Source organism: Grammomys surdaster, unplaced genomic scaffold (assembly GCF_004785775.1).
Source record: "Grammomys surdaster isolate TR1022 unplaced genomic scaffold, NIH_TR_1.0 126118, whole genome shotgun sequence".
In the NCBI taxonomy this organism is placed as follows: Eukaryota; Metazoa; Chordata; class Mammalia; order Rodentia; family Muridae; genus Grammomys; species Grammomys surdaster.
Genome location: NW_021620926.1, coordinates 2,306,651 through 2,326,972, shown reverse-complemented (window position 1 = coordinate 2,326,972; position 20,322 = coordinate 2,306,651). Strand labels below are relative to the sequence as shown.

The 20,322-nt window shown below is 38.8% G+C and overlaps 1 protein-coding gene across 8 annotated transcripts in view; it reads left to right on the top strand.

The window, feature by feature from the left end:
- The window catches only part of Grik1 (glutamate ionotropic receptor kainate type subunit 1), a 388,808-nt gene that overhangs the window by 333,008 nt on the left and 35,478 nt on the right, over positions 1-20,322 (top strand). For 7 of the 8 annotated variants that reach the window (XM_028756334.1, XM_028756331.1, XM_028756332.1 and 4 more), the window contains 5 exons: positions 5,752-5,865; positions 7,926-8,129; positions 8,903-9,126; positions 14,631-14,749; positions 19,140-19,357. In XM_028756334.1, the coding sequence (XP_028612167.1) occupies positions 5,752-5,865; positions 7,926-8,129; positions 8,903-9,126; positions 14,631-14,749; positions 19,140-19,357 (879 nt within the window). The remainder of the gene's footprint in view (positions 1-5,751; positions 5,866-7,925; positions 8,130-8,902; positions 9,127-14,630; positions 14,750-19,139; positions 19,358-20,322) is intronic. The other variant, XM_028756336.1, reaches the window with a different exon arrangement.

Sequence of the window (20,322 nt, the reverse complement as noted above, 5' to 3'; positions counted from 1 at the left end):
TTCTCTTTCACTCTACTTAAAACCAGTTGCTAAAATTTCTTTTGATTGATGGATGGACTATAAAGTACTTCAGGTCACTCAGCTTGAACAGTTTTTCAGGCTTGCTTCCGCCTTTCAAATGATTGGCCGAGTCTCAGAAATTATAAACAGTTTCTATTAGTAGTCCAAAGAATAATCTTATCATCCCCTTAAAAGAACGAGTAGCTCAGAAATGTCCTTCTTTTAATACATATATTATAGCATACACACACACACACACACGCATACCCACATTTTTTTTTTTTTTTTTTCATCAATATATATATATATATATATATATGTTGTTTTATTGATGAACCAGAAGTGAACGAGTTTCCTCGATTACCTGGCACTTGGAAAGCAGCATATTTGAGCTTGATATTCCTAGCACATTGTGCAATGCTGAATTAATTCAAACTAAATACTCTAGAGCATAGAGTCCAGGCTCCAAAATTAGCCTCAAGAGAAAGGGGCAGTCATCCAGGCAGCACTACTCTCTAACATGAACTTCCACATCCTGAATATGTAACATCTGGTCCTTGCTAATCCATGCCTCTCTTCCTCATCTTCTCTACTAACCCTTCATAGCTTATGTCACCTAGGATGTTCAGGAATGAGACTACAGCCCAAGGACTCACTCATACCCAACAGGATACACTTCCCTAAGAAGATTCTGTCTTTAAGAGTTTGGTCCACCATTACAAGGTCCCCTTCAATTACTGGAGGTCAGGCCTCTATCCCCGCCTTCACAAGATTAGATTCACCACAGCCCTTCTATACTTAGAGAAGGGAGGAGATGTCAGGGGCAGCCCTGCTTACCCACTGAAGGCCTAAAATCAGCCATAGGACTAAAATCAGCAATAGGTCCGTCATACATGTATACTAACACCAAGTCTTGGGTCTCTGTGAAAAAACATTGAAACAGATGGCTATACGCTATTGTAAACAGGCAGTTTTTGCAGAAATTTACCAGCCTGAGTAGTCATAGACCTTGTGAATATGTAGCCTTGGCAGATAATACCAACTTAGATAAGGACAAGTGAGTCATAGGCAGAGTTACAGTGACCTGTCTCCTGAACCTTCACCCAGCTGATACCCGGTTCTGAAAGATATCTGTACTCCCCCTGAACACCCACACTTCAGTGTGTCATCCCCTTCCCCACATCCTGCCTTTCTGTTTTTATAACCCCTGTATGAATGAGTTACGATTTCAGAAAAAATAAATAAATTATTTAAAAAACAAAGAAAAAGAAAAAAAAAGAGTTTGCTCCAGAATAGTCACATTTTAAAACTCTCCTCCTCATCAGAACTCTATTTAAGTTACCAGATAGCTCCAGGAGAGAGGGGATAATCTTTATCAGATACCCTGTGCACTAAGGAGGCTCAAGGTACAGGAAACAAATCTCCCGTTACTTTGTTTCCCATACATGCCTGGTTGTATGCACTCAGCAATTTTAGATTTTATGTTCCTGTGATTCTAGTTTTGGAAAATAGATCCTAATGACTCTCACTTAAATAGCCTATTTTGTCGCATTTTAAAAGTCTGAATAATAGTCTCTGAACATTCATTCATAAATACTTTCCAGATATCAAATGGCTACTTCCCTCATGCCAATTTAGGCAAGGAAAGAAGGCTTTTGCTTCACAGTCTGAAAATTGATGTGCTGCTTCCTAGAGTCACACTTCTCTGATTGCAGAGCAAGACCATAAAGCCAACATCCAGGCATTTGGTTAACTGCACAGCACTGTCCAGCAAGCACACATCAGCACATCACAGAGTCCCACCTCATCAGAGACACCGGCTTGCCAAGTGTCCATTCATTTCAATTAAGAAGTAAAGCCAAGGCAGAAGCCTGACCTTTCCTTGACTCTCCTACTGGTTTTTGTTTTATTGTAACAACTTTTGAAAGCTGTCAGGAAGATTATCTCCGCTGCCTTGTTTTATAGAGGAAGATCTGTGCTCTTGGAACTTTGTGAGGTATCCGACTGCAGGACAGTAGCAATGGTCTCTCTGCACCTTGGTTACCACTCGCTTTCTGATTGGAAGATGAAGATATGGCAGCAAAGCAGGAGAGAGCATTTGTCTATAGTCTAAAGTCTTATATTCAAAAAGAATGTTACAGTAACATTCAATAATACTGTTTTTAGAGATGAAAATATTTAAACACACACTTAATGTTAATGAGAGTAAGAGTTAAAATACATCCTGCCTTTAAAAATAGCTACAGTCACAAACACATTTTCTAATACTTGCTTAAAAACTTAATTCTGTACTTCTAAGTGCCTATGTCAGTGTTTAATTGAAATTATGCCCAGGGCCCACATTACACATAGTCTTCCCACTCTAGAGTAGAGTGCACACAATACACCCTAGAGTAATAAGAACGAATGGACCAACATTTTGAACTTGATGTGCATTTGCTAGAAGCCAGGGTTCTGCCTCAAAAGAACATCGGAAGAGGGAAGGTTAAAGAAATTAAGTCCAACTTCCTAAGTGTATGGCTCACAAAACAGAGGCTCTCCCATCAACAGAGAGACTACACACCACATCACAAGAAGCCCTGAAAGTTCAAAAGGGTTCCCAAGGGTGCTGGCCCAGATCCATCCCATCTTCCTTCTAGTATCCTCTCTGCAAGCAGCTGCTCTATCTAGTGCTCCATTCACCACCATTAGTCTCTTTCTTTCTCCAACAAATTAACCCTGATTAGTATGGAGGAGAGGAATAGTCTATACTTGTGTGTATGCGTGTGTGAATGCATTGTAGTCCTTAGAAATTTACTCAAAGAATGTATATCTAAGAAGATACGTGACAAGTTACTGCTGCTCACGTTAGAGAGTCAATCAAAGCAAACACAGGTGGGGAGGGCCTCTAATATGCACATAGGGCAAATTTTTTAATTGTTTTTTTAAAAGGTACTTTTGGACTAGAGAGATGCCTCAGTGATTTCAGAACACTTGCTGATCCTCCAGAGGATTGGAGTTCTTCTACTCCCAACATCCACATCAAGATGCACACGACTTCCTAGAACCCCAGCTTGAAGGGAATCTGACTCCCTCTTCTGGTTCCAGAAGGCATCATCCCCCACATACTGTATGCACTCATAGAGACACATGTACACACAAATAAAAATAAATCTTTAAAAATAATTTTAGAAGCATTTTCCTCTCCACTTTGCGGGTGATCGAACTGAGGAGCGGATGGCCTCATCCACTGTCCGAGGTCACATAGCTGGCAAATGCTAAGTTATATATAAGATACAAACAAAAGGATTTGGGTATCAAGCACAGATCTTCCCTACCCATGCGAAGTTGTTTAAATGCTAGAGCCATAGATGTCTCTGATTTTCATAGCGTATTTTAAGGTTTCTGAATTTAAAAAAAAGGTCACTAGCAATTCCATATTACTTCCCTACAGTGAGCTTGAAGAAACTGCAGTGACAGTCACTTGCATGTCTTGCATGATTATTCGTGCACCTCTTATCATACACAGTCACTTCCACATCTGCCATCTCATGTGATCGTCTCAGCATCCCTGTAGTATCGAGAGAGGAAGTCAGAACAGTCACATCCTGTTGAAGGTCACACAGCCTCTGTCTGCCTATTTCCATCTGGCTTTGAATCCCACTCCTTATCCAGAGTCTGGCAATGAATGAGTCCAGGGCTGGACTGAATATCTCAATTTTCAAAGCTCTTTCCTAGGTCTTCCCAGATGCTAAACAAATCAGTTTATGAGTTTAGTATCCCTTGGCAGAATTTCTTGAGAGCAGAAGTCTTGACTTTATTTTTAATTTTGAGATTTTTCATTTGTCTCTAAGGGTGGGACTCAAGCCTAACTAGAAATTTGATTACATTGCATATACTGTTTAAAGAATTGGCAATTTAAATTTAATTTTGTATTAATTCTTTGATGTAGCATACAAAACAATGGGCCTCATTGTAACATTTCAAACGTGTACACAAGAACACTTTGTTCACATCTCCCACTGTCTTGCCTTCCTTTCCCAATGGTTCCTTATCACTCCAGAAATCTCAGCAGTCATGCCATATGTGTGTGCAAAATTTCACACACACCTTACACAGATAGCTGGAAAATAGTCGTATACATTGTTATTCAGCACCTCTGTTTTGACTCTGATACATCTACTTAGGTCAGGTGATTCTGGACAACTTGGACTTGGGGCATCAGGAATGATCAATGTGTATTTAATAGGTCCAACCACATTAGCAGTAACCAGGACACTGGAGAAATTGAAAACCATCATATTTTTTACTAGATATTTTATTTATTTACATTTCAAATGGTATCCCCTTTCCCAGTTTCCCCTCTGCAACCCCCTATCCCATACTCCTCCCCTGCTTCTATGAAGATGCTCCCCCCACCTACCCATTCATTCCCACCTCACCACCCTGACAGTCCCCTACACTGGGGTATCGAGCCTTCACAGGACCAAGGGCCTCTCCTCCCACTGATGCTAAATAAGGCCATCCTCTGCTACATATGCAGCTGGAGCCATGGGTCCCTCCATGTGTACTCTTTGGTTGGTGGTTTAGTCCCTGGGAGCTCAGAGGGGTTTGGTTGGTTGTTATTGTTGTTCTTTCTAAGAGGTTGTAAACCCCTTCCGCTCCTTCAGTCCTTTCTCTAGCTCCTCCATTGGGGACCCCAGGCTCTGGGAGCATCCACATCTGTATTTGTCAGGCTCTGGCAGACCATCTTTTTTTTTTCAGTCTATTGAATAACAATATTCACCACTGACTCTCTGATACACACACACACACACACACACACCACATATCAATGAACAATAAAAGTTCTTCACTGGGATAATTGATGACCAAGAGCACACAAAAGAGAGATAAACAAATAATAATTATAAAAGACATAGAGTGTTTGGGCAGAGGTGTTCACTAGGTTCTACTGGGATGCATAAGAGGTACCCCTTCTCAGCATCAGTTCCTCAGTGAGGATGGGTCCTGAAGTTTGCCAAGCCTTCATCTATGTAGTTTCTCCCATCTGTCTTTCCTTTTCCAATCCCATCCTCCAACACCCACCCTTCTCTTTCCATCCCAGCAATCATGCATTTTAAAGGACCCTTTAAAAAGTGTTGACTCGTTGATGGCGTGATGTTTGATGTCAGCAGAATGTAACAAGGGCAGATGCATTTGTCTGCTGCTGTGTTCTGTGTCCTCCAGTGCCTATAGCTGTACTTGACACATGGAAATAGGTGCTCAACAAACACACTTCAGAAGAACAATCTCATAATCACTTACTCCTTATATTTAATTAAAAAAAACCTTTGCAATTAGCTTAATACTTAAAAGGAAACATTCCAAGCTGTTGTGATGGCATATATCTTTATTCCCACCACTTGAGAGGCAGAGGCAGATAGGTCTCTAAGTTCAAGGCCAGCCTGGTCTTCAAAGCCAGTTCTTGCCAGGACATCACAGAGAAACACTGTCTCAAAATAATAATAATAGTAATAATAATAATAATAATAGATTAATTAAAAAATAAGATAAAATGCCTCCTGTACCTGCCTTAATTAGCTCAGATATAAGATTCTACACCCTCATCATCCTATGGTATAACTCTTCTCCATCAAGTAGTTTCCACTCTGAGGTACTTGTGGCCCAGGGTGTAAGCATTGGTCCCATTCCTTGTATAGTGGGCCCTCTGTTTAACCTAAGTGCTGTTGCAGGCAACAGGCAACCTCTGACATCCTGTGTTCTGTGCAGATTGGGATTTGGAACTCCAACAGTGGGCTGAACATGACGGATGGCAATAGAGACAGGTCCAACAATATCACAGATTCGCTGGCTAACCGAACGCTCATTGTCACCACTATTCTGGTAAGCTATAAAGTTCTGGCCTTGTTTCCATACTCCCACCGTAGACGTAAAAGGATCCTTTCACTGTCTTTTCCAGCCTGGCGAGGCTTTCTGCATATGTCTATTTTTTTAAACCAGGGAGCTAAAAGCATACATTCATACATTCGTCTGTGCTTAAAGGAATGAAATATAAGTCCTTGAAACCTCTCCACATACGATCCCAGCTTCATTCGTTCCCTCTCTCCGCTCATCCTGGGCCACTTCTGTTCTCTGCCTGCTGAACTGCTGGTTGGTTTGACTTTAGAAAAAGACCAGGAAAGGTGATTCAATGAGGGAAGCCAGTGATGTTGTTTCCTGTGACCCCTGTACTGCCCATCAACAGTTTTGTTCAAGTCTTTCCATAAGCACATTCCTGCAGTGTCTGCTGCCCTATACCTAGGCTCCAGCTTCCCTGGACTGTGGCAACACCTCCTACCTCTTTGTTTCTACCCTGGATCTTCCTAGTGTCCAGGTGGAACAGGTCCCTGAACACTGCACTGTTTCCAGTCTTCCTTCTGTTGGTTCCTCTCCATTGGCTCATACCTCTGGAAAGAACCCTTGTATCACCTGACCCCAAAGCCTTGTGTCCCATTGCAATCGTGATCTTATGTCCAGCTAGCCAATGTCCACAAGCCAGCCTTTCCTCTCTTTTCCCATGGGAACTAAGAAGGCACAATCCACTGTGAACTCTGCACTTACGGCATGCCTTGCTTTATTTCATTCACTGTGTAACACTCAGCTCTTTGTCTCTGAAGTCGCCTTGTTAGACTTATTCATCTAAAATAAATCTGATTTTTATTTGCACTTTCTTCTGGCTGTCACTTTTACTGCAACCCTGCTTATGGAAACAGGGTTTTGGGGGCAAGGGGACAAGTGTCTTCTTTTACTTTTTGTTTTTGACAAAGTTCATTATATAGAACAGGCTGCCCTGGAACTCACCTATGTAGCCCAGGCTGGCCTCAAACTCATAGAGATAAATCTGCCTCTGCCTCCCCAGTGCCAGGATTAAACATGCATATGCCACTCTGGGCAATAACTTTCTATTGCATTGGCTTGATCCAACTGTCAGTTTGCTAGAAGAGGAACCTACACACATGTAGCATCTCATCAGTAGAGTAATTATTATGATATAAAACAAAGTGAACTTAGGAGAGAATTAGTAAGTTTAGAGATATGTGGTAGAAAGGCGGCCATTACTCATCAGATAAGGGTTTATGTGTAAGTGTCTAGGGAAGCACTGTCATATTTGAGGTCCAAGGTGATTGGACTCATAAAGACTAATAAAAGAAGAAACCCTGGAAATAGCCAACCAGTATGCAGAGCAAATACAACTGAAATTGTAATAAATACGTAAGGATGGGACTGGGAAGAGAAGACAAGGTGGTGGTTGAGATCTGGAGGTAAAGCTAATAAATGAAGCAATGAAAAAAATAAACCTTTAAAGATGGTTAGAAAAAAAAACCTCCTCAGTGTGAAATGGTAATGTGCATTAAAAAGGATTAAAAAGAAAAAGTTCTTATAAAATGCAAATTACATTTTCCCAAGGAAGGAGAAAAATCAGAATATTTAGCATATGTGATATTTGAAAAAATGAAAGACTTACATTTGCTGGTCTTCATTTCTCTTTTATAAATAGACAGTCTTAGGCCAAAGCCTAAGGCAAGTGGAGTACTACAGAAAGCCCAGATATGGTCCTATCTTAAGGAGGCACATGGCAGCCAAGTGACTTCTGAGATTTTCTATCGTCTCAGATTCAAACTTTGAACTTAACTATGACTCTGTCACACCATCCACTAATCCTCTCCCCTACTACAACAGTGAAAGAGAAAGCGCCCATCTAAAAAGGCAGGAAAGAAAGACAAACACATGAGGGCTTTTGTAACAGTGGCAGGCAAGTTTAGCAGAATCAGGAACGTAAGCAACTGACTTCAATCCCTTCCACTCTTAAAAATCAACTTCAAATCTTACATGTCTTCAGGCACTGACAGAACACTTTCCGTTTCATGATAACGGAGCTTCCATACCTGGTTTGTTTCGCTTAGGAAGAGCCCTACGTGATGTACAGGAAATCCGATAAGCCCCTGTATGGAAATGACAGATTTGAAGGATATTGCCTGGATCTGCTGAAAGAACTGTCAAGTATCCTGGGTTTCCTTTATGATGTTAAACTGGTTCCTGACGGCAAATATGGAGCCCAGAATGACAAAGGGGAATGGAATGGAATGGTTAAAGAACTCATCGACCATGTAAGCAAAACCACACATGACTGGAAAACGCTCTAAGGGAAGAAGTAAAAGGAGGAAAAAACAGTTCAGAAGAAAGGTTTTTGGTATTCCGTGTCTTTCAACACACACATACACACACACATACACACACACACACACACACACACACACCACATAAATATTTCTTAAAAGGAAAATGAACTTTGCCCAGTCTGGAAGGGTGGGTGAAAATAAAAGTTGAGGATTAAAATTTATACATTCACCCCTTATATGTCAATGAGTAAGCTTGAGAAGTTTCCAATTAAATCAAAAATTCTAGGACCTGGGACTTGGGACTCAGAGAAAAATCTCAACGTGTCACCTTATATTAGACCAAGGTATTCCTTCCTCCCTTCTCTAACATGCTCTTGGTAAAGACAGTATTTGGTAATTTTAGTTTATGAATGACAATACCCTCTGTATGTGTTTGTGATTCTCTGTCTCTCTGTCTCTTTCTCTCTCTGTGTCTCTCTGTCTCTCTCTCTCTCTCTCTCTCTCTCTCTCTCTCTCTCTCTCTCTCTTTCCCTTTCTCTCATGCACACTCTCAGTGTGTGAGTTATGGGGAAATGGGTGTGTACTTTACATGGACCCTCACCCCACCCCTCCATACTTTCTGGTTTCTCTTTGATAATAAATTCTATAATATAAATAAAATAAACTCATGCTAGACACTCCTTGCACAAAAAAAAATTTGTAGTTGAGATTAGGAGAAGGCTAGTCACTTGAAACTGACCATTTGGTACTTGCTTTTACAGAGAGCTGACCTGGCAGTGGCCCCTCTCACCATCACGTATGTACGGGAGAAAGTCATCGACTTCTCCAAGCCCTTCATGACCCTGGGCATTAGCATCCTTTACCGGAAGCCCAATGGAACCAACCCGGGTGTCTTCTCCTTCCTCAACCCCCTATCTCCAGACATTTGGATGTACGTGCTGCTCGCCTGCCTAGGGGTCAGTTGTGTACTCTTTGTGATTGCAAGGTAAGTTTGAGAATACTGAATTCAATGCAATGATCTGGCAGTCACAGATTTCAAAAATTCATGGTTTAAACATGCAATTTTATTTTTGCTCATTGTTGCATTTTTTCTCAGGGTTTCCATGGAAAGCTGTTAGGTGCATTGAAAGCTAATTATCCATAAAGATACATTTTTAAAGGAAGAAGACAGTTCTTTATAGTAATTTAACTTTTCCCATACTTCAATTTGCATAGGATTACTATTTATCCCATTTTTCCATGGAATAAAGGACAAAAAAAAAAGCAACAGATCAACTGGGATAGCTAAAATGTTACTAAAATAATAAAATTATTTTAAGATATTTTCTTCAGGAATAATTGAATAAGCTGAACAGAAAAACAAGGTAGCTGGGAATCACCATAGCAAATAAAAACCATGGAAAGAAAGATGCAGAGCCCCTTAAGGATTGAGGAAAACATTTTAAAATTTTTGTGAGATTCTTCTTTAAAATCATTAGAAGGTAAATAAGAAAACTGTGGAAGTCACACTGAAAAGGAATTACAGTGTGGATGTTTAATTGATGATTGATTGATTGATTATCTGATTGACTGGCTGATTGTTGGTTTATTGCTTCTACACTGGAGATGGGGTATAGGGCCTTATGCATGCTTAGCAAGCCCTCTACCACTTAGCTACATCCTCAAGCCATTGTAAAAGCTTTATGATACTCTGGAAGTATTTCCATTTAAGCTTTATCTTTGAAGATTAAACTCTGCCCTCTATATGTATCCATTATACTTTCCACAAGTCTTCCAGAGCTTTTTATTCTTCTCAGTAAAACATATATCTAAATGCCTTTGACACTGAATTTGAAACTACTATTCTATTTTTCTATTCCTCTTAAACTTTTGATAGCTCTAGATAAAGTATATGTTTTTTAAAATTTACTTTTTAATGCAATGTTCGTGTTTTCAATCTTTTTCACCTTTTGACAAAAGTTGGTAATTTTTTCCTCTAATCAATTTTTTTCTTCTCTCCAAGGATTTATAAAAAAATAATCTCTTCATGGTAGCTCTTTGCCATTGTCATTTGTCCAGTTTTGCTTAATGCCTGGTAACTTCTCCTCAGCATAATTACAAGGAATACTTGGGAAAATACCCCAAGCAGGAAACATGCAGAAGATCTACAAGACAGAATCAAACAGAATAAGTAACTTCTGATGCGTGAATATTTAAGCTTTCAAAGGGACTAAAGTCTGGGAGTTCTCAACATCTTATAAAATGTGCTATTGTCAAATCTCAAATTTTGTTTTTTGAAATAGTGGTCAAAATTCTCTTTATACACAAATACACACACACACACACACACAAACACACAATCAATCAATCAATCTATCAATTTCAAATATTCAGTCATGTCACAGTCAAGGACCATGTTCAAGATAATTTAACAAAATCCTTGAAAATAATTGACCTTTGGAGATTTGTCACAGTTCCCAGATGAAGTTATAGTGACCTTGAATAGCCATAAAGTTATGAAGTACCCTCTCATGAGGATCAGGCTATGTAGGGTTGACTTGTTCCATTTCTCTAGCCCTAACTAAGCAATGAAAAAGACAGAGAACAATAAAAATGTGAGTCTTCAAATCCTGAGTCCAGGGTTTCTTCAAACATCAATGCTCACAAATGAATCAAGCAAAGTCATGTTGATGGAAAATTCCTTTACTTACTCTAGCAAAGTTGGCCAAAGCTACCTGGAAGAAACTAGTATGTGAGCATAGTTCAGAAGCCCTCACAAAGACATGGACTGAAGGGACCCTATTGTACTCCCTCTTGACTGTGACTTTAGCTGCCCTTATATTTGTCATCAGGATATGTCAGAAAAGACATGTAACATTCAGAATATTCCCACACTTTGTTCATTTCCTTAAAAGCTCTTGGTGACCCACAGTCTGTATTTTAGACTCAATACCATATCATCTACACCTTTGAGTCTATCCTAATCCTACATTGTTGGACCACTAAGTGTGATGCTCAAAAATCAAAGCCCCAGCCAGTTAAGCAGGTGCTGATTCTCCTTTCCTTTCCATCATAGTCTGAGACCACAAAGTAGGTCACTGGGTCTCTCTGCACCAATAAGGTGAGATGCAACAGGATTTTAGTTGCCATCCTAGTGGTTTTCCCTCAAATTCGGTAACATAGAAATGAAAACCAGTTAATCTCATAATCATTCTTTGATCTAAAGAAGCTTCCAAGTTTGTGTTGTGACGTTTATCCTTTTGTTTTCTTAAAGTGAAGAAAATACAGCCCAATCCAGCATTTAAGCTAACATCTTCACTAAATAGATCCCTAAAAGTCCCTAAAAGATACTTAAGAGACTAAAACATCAATGGACCAAGATAAGGAAAACCATAGACAATGACAGTGAAGTACGACTAATGGGTGTGTTACTGTTTTGATTTGGCAGTTTGCTCTAAAAATATTTAACTCCAAGGAATTTGGATCATGGTGAACATAAGGTTGAACTGGGCCAAATTTCCATATACAGATCTTGCTTACATTGGTGACTCACAATTGTCTCCCTACAGTGAAGCTTTTAAAGTTGGCATTTAGCAAAAAGTAAAAGCTAGGAAAAAGAATGAACCCTTGAAAGTGGATTCTAAGGTTACAAACCCAACCATTGATGACAAGTACAAACAGATCTTTCCCCCATTGAAATCAGCTGGTCTTTCTGTCTTCAAAGCAACCAGTGTCTGTCAACAATGAGAAATAGACAGTAGCCTCCACAACTTTTCATTTAATGTAAAATTTACATTATCTAAACCTTAAACCAAAGTAACAGGTTCGCATGTATAAATCCTCTAAATTCATTATGCTGCATTTTGTTACAATGTTCCCCTTTGAAATAAGGAAAGTCTTTCTATGCAACTCAGGCTGTTCTTTAACTTCCTGTGGAGATAGACTGGCCTCAAACAGGAAGCAATCCTCTTGTCTCAGCATCCCAAATGTTGGAATTATGGGCAGCACCATGCACATGAAAAAGTACTATCATTTATACAAGTATTCACATAGATTCTAAATACACTTGTCCCATTCTCATGGTCCTGACATTTGGTACTGACCTACTGAGGGTCCTCTGGGATAGTGATTTTAGATGACCATTCCAGCAGACCATGTATTGCTCTTTCCCTAGACCTCCTGGTGCTGACATACTGTATTGTGTCACTGTGGCTATATTAACCAGGCTTTACAATTCTCAAAGGAAAATATATGCACCTATACAACAAGTGTGTGTTTCTACGATGTAAAAAGCTGGTGTCTTACAGCATAGCCTGTCATTTGTTTAATACCTTTCAATTCACATGCTTCATGTCATTCTGAATCCTAGAGTCAAAGAACTAGCAATCTACTGAAGAGCTGAGACATGTGCTGATGTTTAGACTGTTTCCCTCTGCTCTACAGAAAAGCCAATTAATTGTTCATAAGTTTTAAAATGTTAAACATGGGGGTGGGGAACTAAAAGCAGCATGCCAGGGAAGTGTGCTCACAGATCAGAGTATATTTAATGAGTAAACAACAGGATATTAGGGGCTGGTATTTTCTAGGCTTTATGGTCTATTTGAAAAGCCTGTATTCTTGAATACATAATCCTCCTAATTTATTGCAATTAATATTTTAAAGTTATTGTACCAGGGATGATGATATTGTTTAAGTAACAACATCTTTACTCTGCATGCTGTTTCAATTATTAGGTTCATTAATACCGGTATTCGTTCTTTCGGCTCAGCAAACTACTACGGTTATGAGAGTGTATAAATTCAAAACTTAATTATACTGTTGCAGCAGTAATTAAAATGTATTGGCATGGCACTGTCAATTAAAGCTATGTTCATAAGCTCACAGCAACCTGTGTGGTGTACCCTGCAGCTTGAAAAAAGCCACAGGAAAGAGTTGGATAATGTTATGGTGCGATAAATGACCAGGCTGCTATCCTAATGTCCCTAAGGCTCCATGAGAAGACACTACACACTTTGCAGAAGGTGTACAGGGCTTTAGAGAACATTTTTCATTAAGAGAAACTATCTTCCCAGTTCCTATACATGATTCACAGCATGTCCGGCTTTTCACTGTAGATAATATATTCACCTTAAGCCCAGTTCTCCCTGAGAGCACACAATAGCATCTGCAGCCTGCTATTGTTTATTGCTGAAGCCTTATGGCTTGGAGAGTATCCCTATGTTCTCATTGGTGTTATGGTATTTTAACAAGGCTCTAACAATCCTTTTTCCCTTAAAAAAGACCCAGCAGTAAGTGGCAAAGCTTCCAGTGCTATGAATTACTGCATTTTAAAATTATTACAGATTACTTTGATGAACATCTGGCAATGTTTTAATAAAACACACATGCACACACATGTACACACACATGTACACACACACACACACACACACACACACACACCTTGCTAGAGTAGCTCCCTAAAATACCGCTATAGCTGGCACCTCCACTGGATTACAATAGTCAGACTGATTCTTAAAAAAACAGAAAGGACTAAAACTGTAATCAGTTCCCCAAATTATTATTTTAAATGTTACTTCTAAATATCTAGATTTCCCCAATTTATAAAGAGGTAAACTGAGGGCAAAGAAATCGAATCAAATTCTTCACGTAGATTTTCCTCGATGATTCATTGTATTTCCAAAAACTTATTACCCATGGCCCCTTGCAAGAAGAGCGATAATAATGTCATAGAAAACATTTCACACCTAACCAGAGTTGGTGATTACAAGACTGCAGGGCATAATTTAGAAAACAATTCAATTAAAAATAAATCAAAAGGAAAGCATGAGCTTCCAATTTCCTACTCTAAGCCTTGGAGTTAATGCTAATATACTATATTAATGATTGTTCCAAATTTAAACTTTGTCTTTTCATTAAAGAATTGAGGCTTATATTTCTATATAGTGTCTTTGAAACAAGAGATGTATGGCCCCCAAATCCAGTCTTCTTTTTGTTCACGTCTGGTTTTCATTTTGGTTTTCTTATTCCTGCCATCATTGGTAAAGTACTAGAATCTGTATATGTTTCTGTCCATGGAACCATAAATGTCCCAGAAGAGCAAGTGACCCTCACAGCATCTAGCAACATACTAGCTCAACTGTGCAATCCCTATGCATTCCATGCTGCTCTTGTTGCCCCTTGCTGGGGTCAAATCTTGGGATGAGAAATCCTTTCTTTACAGTTATCGCGTTGTTCAGTAAAAAGGAAATGAATGAAAGCACAGAAGAATTCAATAGGCATAGGTCTGAGGAGTGTGATCCTCGCTGCCAACAGGTTTGATCCGGAAGTGGAAAGCTGGTGGTGAATACTCGCCCGGAACTTCTGCATTTAGTCTCGCAGAGCTGGAAGTGGCTATACAAGATCTATTGCTCCTGCTCAGTTGTTGGGTTTCTATGTTGCTCGGGCAGGTTTTACTCTGCTTCGTGTATGCATCTGATGTTTACAAACTGTCTCTGTTAACTATCGCAGGTTCACACCCTACGAGTGGTATAACCCCCACCCGTGCAACCCTGACTCAGACGTGGTGGAAAACAATTTCACTTTGCTAAATAGTTTCTGGTTTGGAGTTGGAGCTCTCATGCAGCAAGGTACACCGGTTGCCCATTTTGTCACTTGCATCCCACAGTCTGCTGACAGGCTTTCATGCTGGTAAACTCCACCATGAAGCTAGACGGTAGAAAGAAACACCCAGGGATATAAAATCATAGTAACGGACTTTCTAGCCAGCTCTCAAGACAAAGACAGAAATGGAATTTAAACAAGACTCCCTTGCTATGTATCTGAAAAGAGCACATCTTTCAAAGAAGAGACATAAATTTTCCTGAAAGTAGTGAAGATTAAGGAACTTATATTATTATTTTTCTCACTGATGTAATCAAATAACTGATAGATGCATTTTAGGAAATAAAAGGTTTGTAGTGACTTATAATTAAGGTTATAGTCCAATCAGGTGTGGAATAAATGGCGACAGGAGCTTGGGGCAACTGTCATATTGTGTCTTCAGTCAGCAGATAGAACAATTAGTCCTATGCCCCTAGCTTTTGTATTCTCATTATATTATTATTATTATTATTATTATTATTATTTATCTGTAACCTCAGCTTATAGAGTAATGCTGTTACACTCAGGGTCTACTCTCCTCAGACAAACCTTTCAGGAAACATCTTCATACATCTCAAGTGATGTGTCTTCTAGGTGGATCTATGTCTTGTCAAGTTATCAGTGTAGGTTATCCATCACAAAACCTTAGACTTTTGTTGAATGAATGCATTTCCATAGATAGACATGTCAATCTTTTCCTTCAAGGCCATAACTTCACAAGGCAAAGGTTTAAATGGAGTGGGATTTAACTCCTTGGAAGTTTGAATTCACTTGGATTCCTTCAGGTGCTAACAAGATCTAGAGCTTCCACCTAATTGCCACTCAGACAAACCCACCTCAAATTCAGCTTAGCTGCCCAATAACTTTTGACAATCTCCTTCAAACTGGTAACCATAGCAACAGTAAACTTTAAGGGTTGGAGACATAAAACTGAAACCAAAGAAATGTAATATATTTTACCTTGCTCTATGATTTCAGAGATTTTCGTTTTTATTGTGGAGGAGGGAGAAGTTGTTTTAACCTTTGGAAGAAATCCATCTTGTTTTTTGGATTTTTCTTCAGCTTTGATTTCAAGCATATGGTCTACCAAATATCTCCAAGATTAAATGCATCCATTTAAGACAATCATAAGTAACAGATGCTGTTGTATTTGGAATATCTTTTCATTTGACAATAAGCTGCAAAATAAATTAGCAAAAGACAACCCAACTGGGATATACATTAACCATATTTGTGATTTGGAAGTCAACCTGAGGTTTTTCATTATGATGTAATATCATTTGAAATGTCTATAGTATGTGAATTCAACAGACAGAAAGAGGAAAGGGAGAGAGAGAGAGAGAACACAAATATATGTGTTGGTCTTTGTTATAGAAATACTACATAATTTAAGAAATGAATATATTTTTTGTAATTATACATAGTGCTGTGGGGACCATTAAATGGGTGTAGACCCAACCAGATTTAGTAGAAATCACTTGCATGAATTTAAAGCATAAAATGGAGCTATGAATCCTGCAAGACCCCCTGTTAGAAGCTATGTCTTACTTTCCCTGCACATTTAATTCTTCATGATACTTATCGCATGAGCAATTACTCTCAGAATTAAGGAGGCCTCCTCCCGTTTGTATAATATGCCTTCTCCAGAAATTGAATAAAAACAAATACACACAGGTTTCACAGGCCTATGAAGTTTTATGCCTAATGTCACATGCCTAATGTCCAGCTTTGAAACCTCACTCACATATTTTTGGAGTTTACCAGCATCCACAGCAAACTGTGGGATGCAGTGTCCATTAGTTACCACTACCTTGGATACATGACAGTCAGCCCCAGCCAGACTCTGCTTGTATGGAAGTTGACTAACATCTCTCAGGTGCAACAAGAATTTTCAAGTACAGCATTTATGACTGTCAGTGCATCTGCCCTGGGTACACGGTGTTGGACCAGGTAGACACCCTCTGTCGTGCTCTCCCCTGTGTGCAGGAGCCCGTCATTGTATTAAATTGGGAACCACTTTGTTGAATTTCTGTTTTACTGTGATGATCAGACTTTCTCTTTTCTACAGAGCCTGAGCAAAGTCTGGATCAGGATTGGCTGTCATGTCTGCCATAAAAGGCACTAAAGAGACTCCAGCAAGTATTGTCTCATCCAGAGTATTTCCAGCGGTGTTTAACTCTACACTATTACTGTTCTCATGACGTCATCCTCTAGGACACTGAATATGCACAAATCATCTCTTTTTGAGGAAGGCCATGTTGAAATACATCAGATAACATTAAGACTTAAGAAACTCCCAGAATTGTCCTAAAAAATTTTAAATACTATAAAGCAACATGGAAAAATTTCATTAATACCATCTAATGAGAGTTTAATATGCAGTTTTACTAGGTTGCTACATGTTTCCCTAAACTTTCAAGAATTTTTTTTCTCAAATTATAAATACTTATTTTAAAGTTCAAAAATACAAATTTATGTTTGCATGTCAAATGGTTATTCATCTGTAAGTCCATTTCCACTGCCATACAGTACATAATTATGTGTGTATACAGAGAAGTTGAAAGCTAGATTTTCATAAATGCAATAAGAATGACACAAGGATGAACCGATAGCAAAAATATCTCTACCTATAAGGCAAGAAAAAATGTATCTTTAATGTGATATTTATCTCCCATGGCTATTTTATAAAATAAATGGTATTTTAATGGCAGCTAACTAAAAACCTAAAATAATATCACATTGCCACAAGGCTGCTAGATCAATTAAACACAAAGATGCAAGGCAACCTTGGGCTTCAAGTGCACACACTCAAAGGCATATAAATCCTATTAAACCCCAAGATAAAAACAACAGCAGCAGATTATTCTGCTAAGTCCCTGGAGGCAATATAATGGAAATGGTTACAAATTTGTTGTAACGTTACACACCAAAATTCAAACAAACAAAAGAAGGGAATACAAACGATAGTGAAACCATTTGTCTCATCAAAGGGAGCCAAGCACAGAGACACTAAGAGTATTAAAAGAATATTTCTGTATTCAAATCCCAGATACTCTGCCAGCCTACATCTGCTTCTCCCCAGCTTTGAGTTGGTTTTGATTTCATGAGCAATTTGTATGTCTGCTTGTAGATTAAACCTGAGAATAAACTCACTCCTTTGGAGACTAGTGGATTCTAATTTTTCTTCCCATCTCACACCCTTAGTACCTATACAATTTTGAAACACCCGTTAGCATAAAGAAAGAACCCTCAAAACCCTATGTCTGATTCGTGGTACTCAAACCTTTCAGATCTCTGAGAGTCAATGGGGGCTATCTTCTCCCTCCTTTAACTGGACATATAAACTCTGCTATGATTTCAGGTTCATGGAAGTAATGCTAAGCACATCACCGGGAGCTGGGTTCAGGCAAATGGACTAACTGAAACGCATTCATGAATCAATTCAACTGAAGTGAAGTCACTTGTATTTCTGGTCCCTTCCAACTTGACTGTTTGAGATGTAAACATCCACAGCTCAAAGTTGACCCAGACTCTTCTCAAAAAGTTTGACCAATAGAACATCTTTTGGAAAAGAACACTCTTCTTTGTCAATACATATTACATATCTCCATGCTTCCTTTTAAGAGCAACAGAGACCTCAATGGTAGTTAAATGAAGGTTCTAACCAGGTACAAAATCTCCACCTGGGAAAACAGCTAGTTTTTGAACCAGTTCTTTTTTTTAAGGACCAAAACAAAGTCTTTTGAAGAGCATACTCTATTTCAGTCAAACAAGACTATAAACTAGAGGAAAAAAAGACACACACACACACACACACACACATATTTCATTAAGAGTAATGTGAAACAAAACAGAACTCATGAAGAAGCATGTCTGAGCTTCATTTTACATTATCTGAAAATTCCCAATCTTTTGTTTTCAAGTTGCATGTTATTACTGGAATGACATGTAATCTTTTGTAAGTTTCTTACACTGCTTAACCTTAAATAAAAATGTTACCATTTTAAAGCATTTAATTGTTATATAAATACCTAGAATATCTTTTTCCCTCTAAATAATGCATTAGAGACTAGTAAGGTCAGGAATCTTAGAATAAACTCTACACATTTAAGCAACTAAATACATTTTAGACAGTCTATCTTGGGGCTAAACTTTCAGCCATCAACTTCTACTACTTGGGTTATAAGCAGAGGTAATAATTAAAGACTTAAAGAGGGGATCACTTGGATTTTGTTCCATTTCTAGAAAACACATTCATTTCATCTTCATTCAAGATAGTCACTGAAGAATCTCTTCCCCTTAACATAATGACCAGTGTATGTGTCCTTCTGCTTGCTGACTCAGTTTAATACCCTCACTCTGATGATGCTGTCACAGGATCAGAGCTGATGCCCAAGGCTCTATCGACCAGAATAGTTGGAGGAATATGGTGGTTTTTCACCCTAATCATCATTTCATCCTACACTGCCAACCTGGCTGCCTTCTTGACAGTAGAGAGGATGGAATCGCCCATCGATTCCGCAGACGATCTGGCCAAACAAACCAAGATAGAATATGGGGCCGTCAGAGATGGCTCAACAATGACCTTCTTCAAGGTAAGAACCTTGTGAAAAGTTCTCAGTGTCTGTCTCATTCTGGAATGATGGTGGGGAAAAATAAAAGCCTCTTCAACTGGAGAAAAGATACTGGGTAACGTTTCTAATGGTATGAGTTTCTAATGCTTTGATCCCGTTATAAGGAACAATGTTCTCACCACAAAGACCTTCTTCTGTTCCTTCTTTGATCCATAATTTTTTGTTTGACTGTTTACTTGTTTGTTTTTGTTTTCTGAAACAGGGTTTCATGTAGCCCAGGGTCACCTCAAACTCAATGGGTAGCTAAACCCAGGCTTGAAGTCATGATCCTCCTGCCATTACCTCTCAAATATTAGAATCAAAGACATGGACCACCACACTCAGCCTGATTCCCAGTTTAATAAACTCAGATCTACAGATTAGTATTCCCTCTGGCCTTAAAATTTTTACATGTATCATTTATTGTTCCTGGGATTGTATCTACCCAGCATGGCACATGTCTGGCAGTCAGGGGATAGTTGTGAGAGTTGGTTTCCTCAGTCTGTGGGTCTCAGAGATTGAACTAAGGTCATCAATCTCTGCAGTGTCTTCCAAGCCCACCCTATTGCCCCCTCTCTGACCTTTATATTTGAATAGTTATGCTTCATGAATAAAATTTAATCATGCTTCCAAAAAATAAAGATTTTAAATCTATAATAACATAAATATAATATAAATATAATATAAGATTATATTTTCTGTTTACCACTTATAAGATGGAAGCATGTACCAAAAAACCCAAACAAACAAACCAAAAACATAAACATATGTTGTTCTTGGAACTAAGTTGTAGCATTAAAATCAAAAGCTTCCCAGGGATCTGGCTGTGTCTGAAGCTATCTATAAACTATAAATACTTTATGAGCACCACAGGAGAGTAGTGTTAAACTGGGTTGAGTTTTATGACCAAATCCATTTCACTGCCCAGGTCTTTTTAATTAGTGACT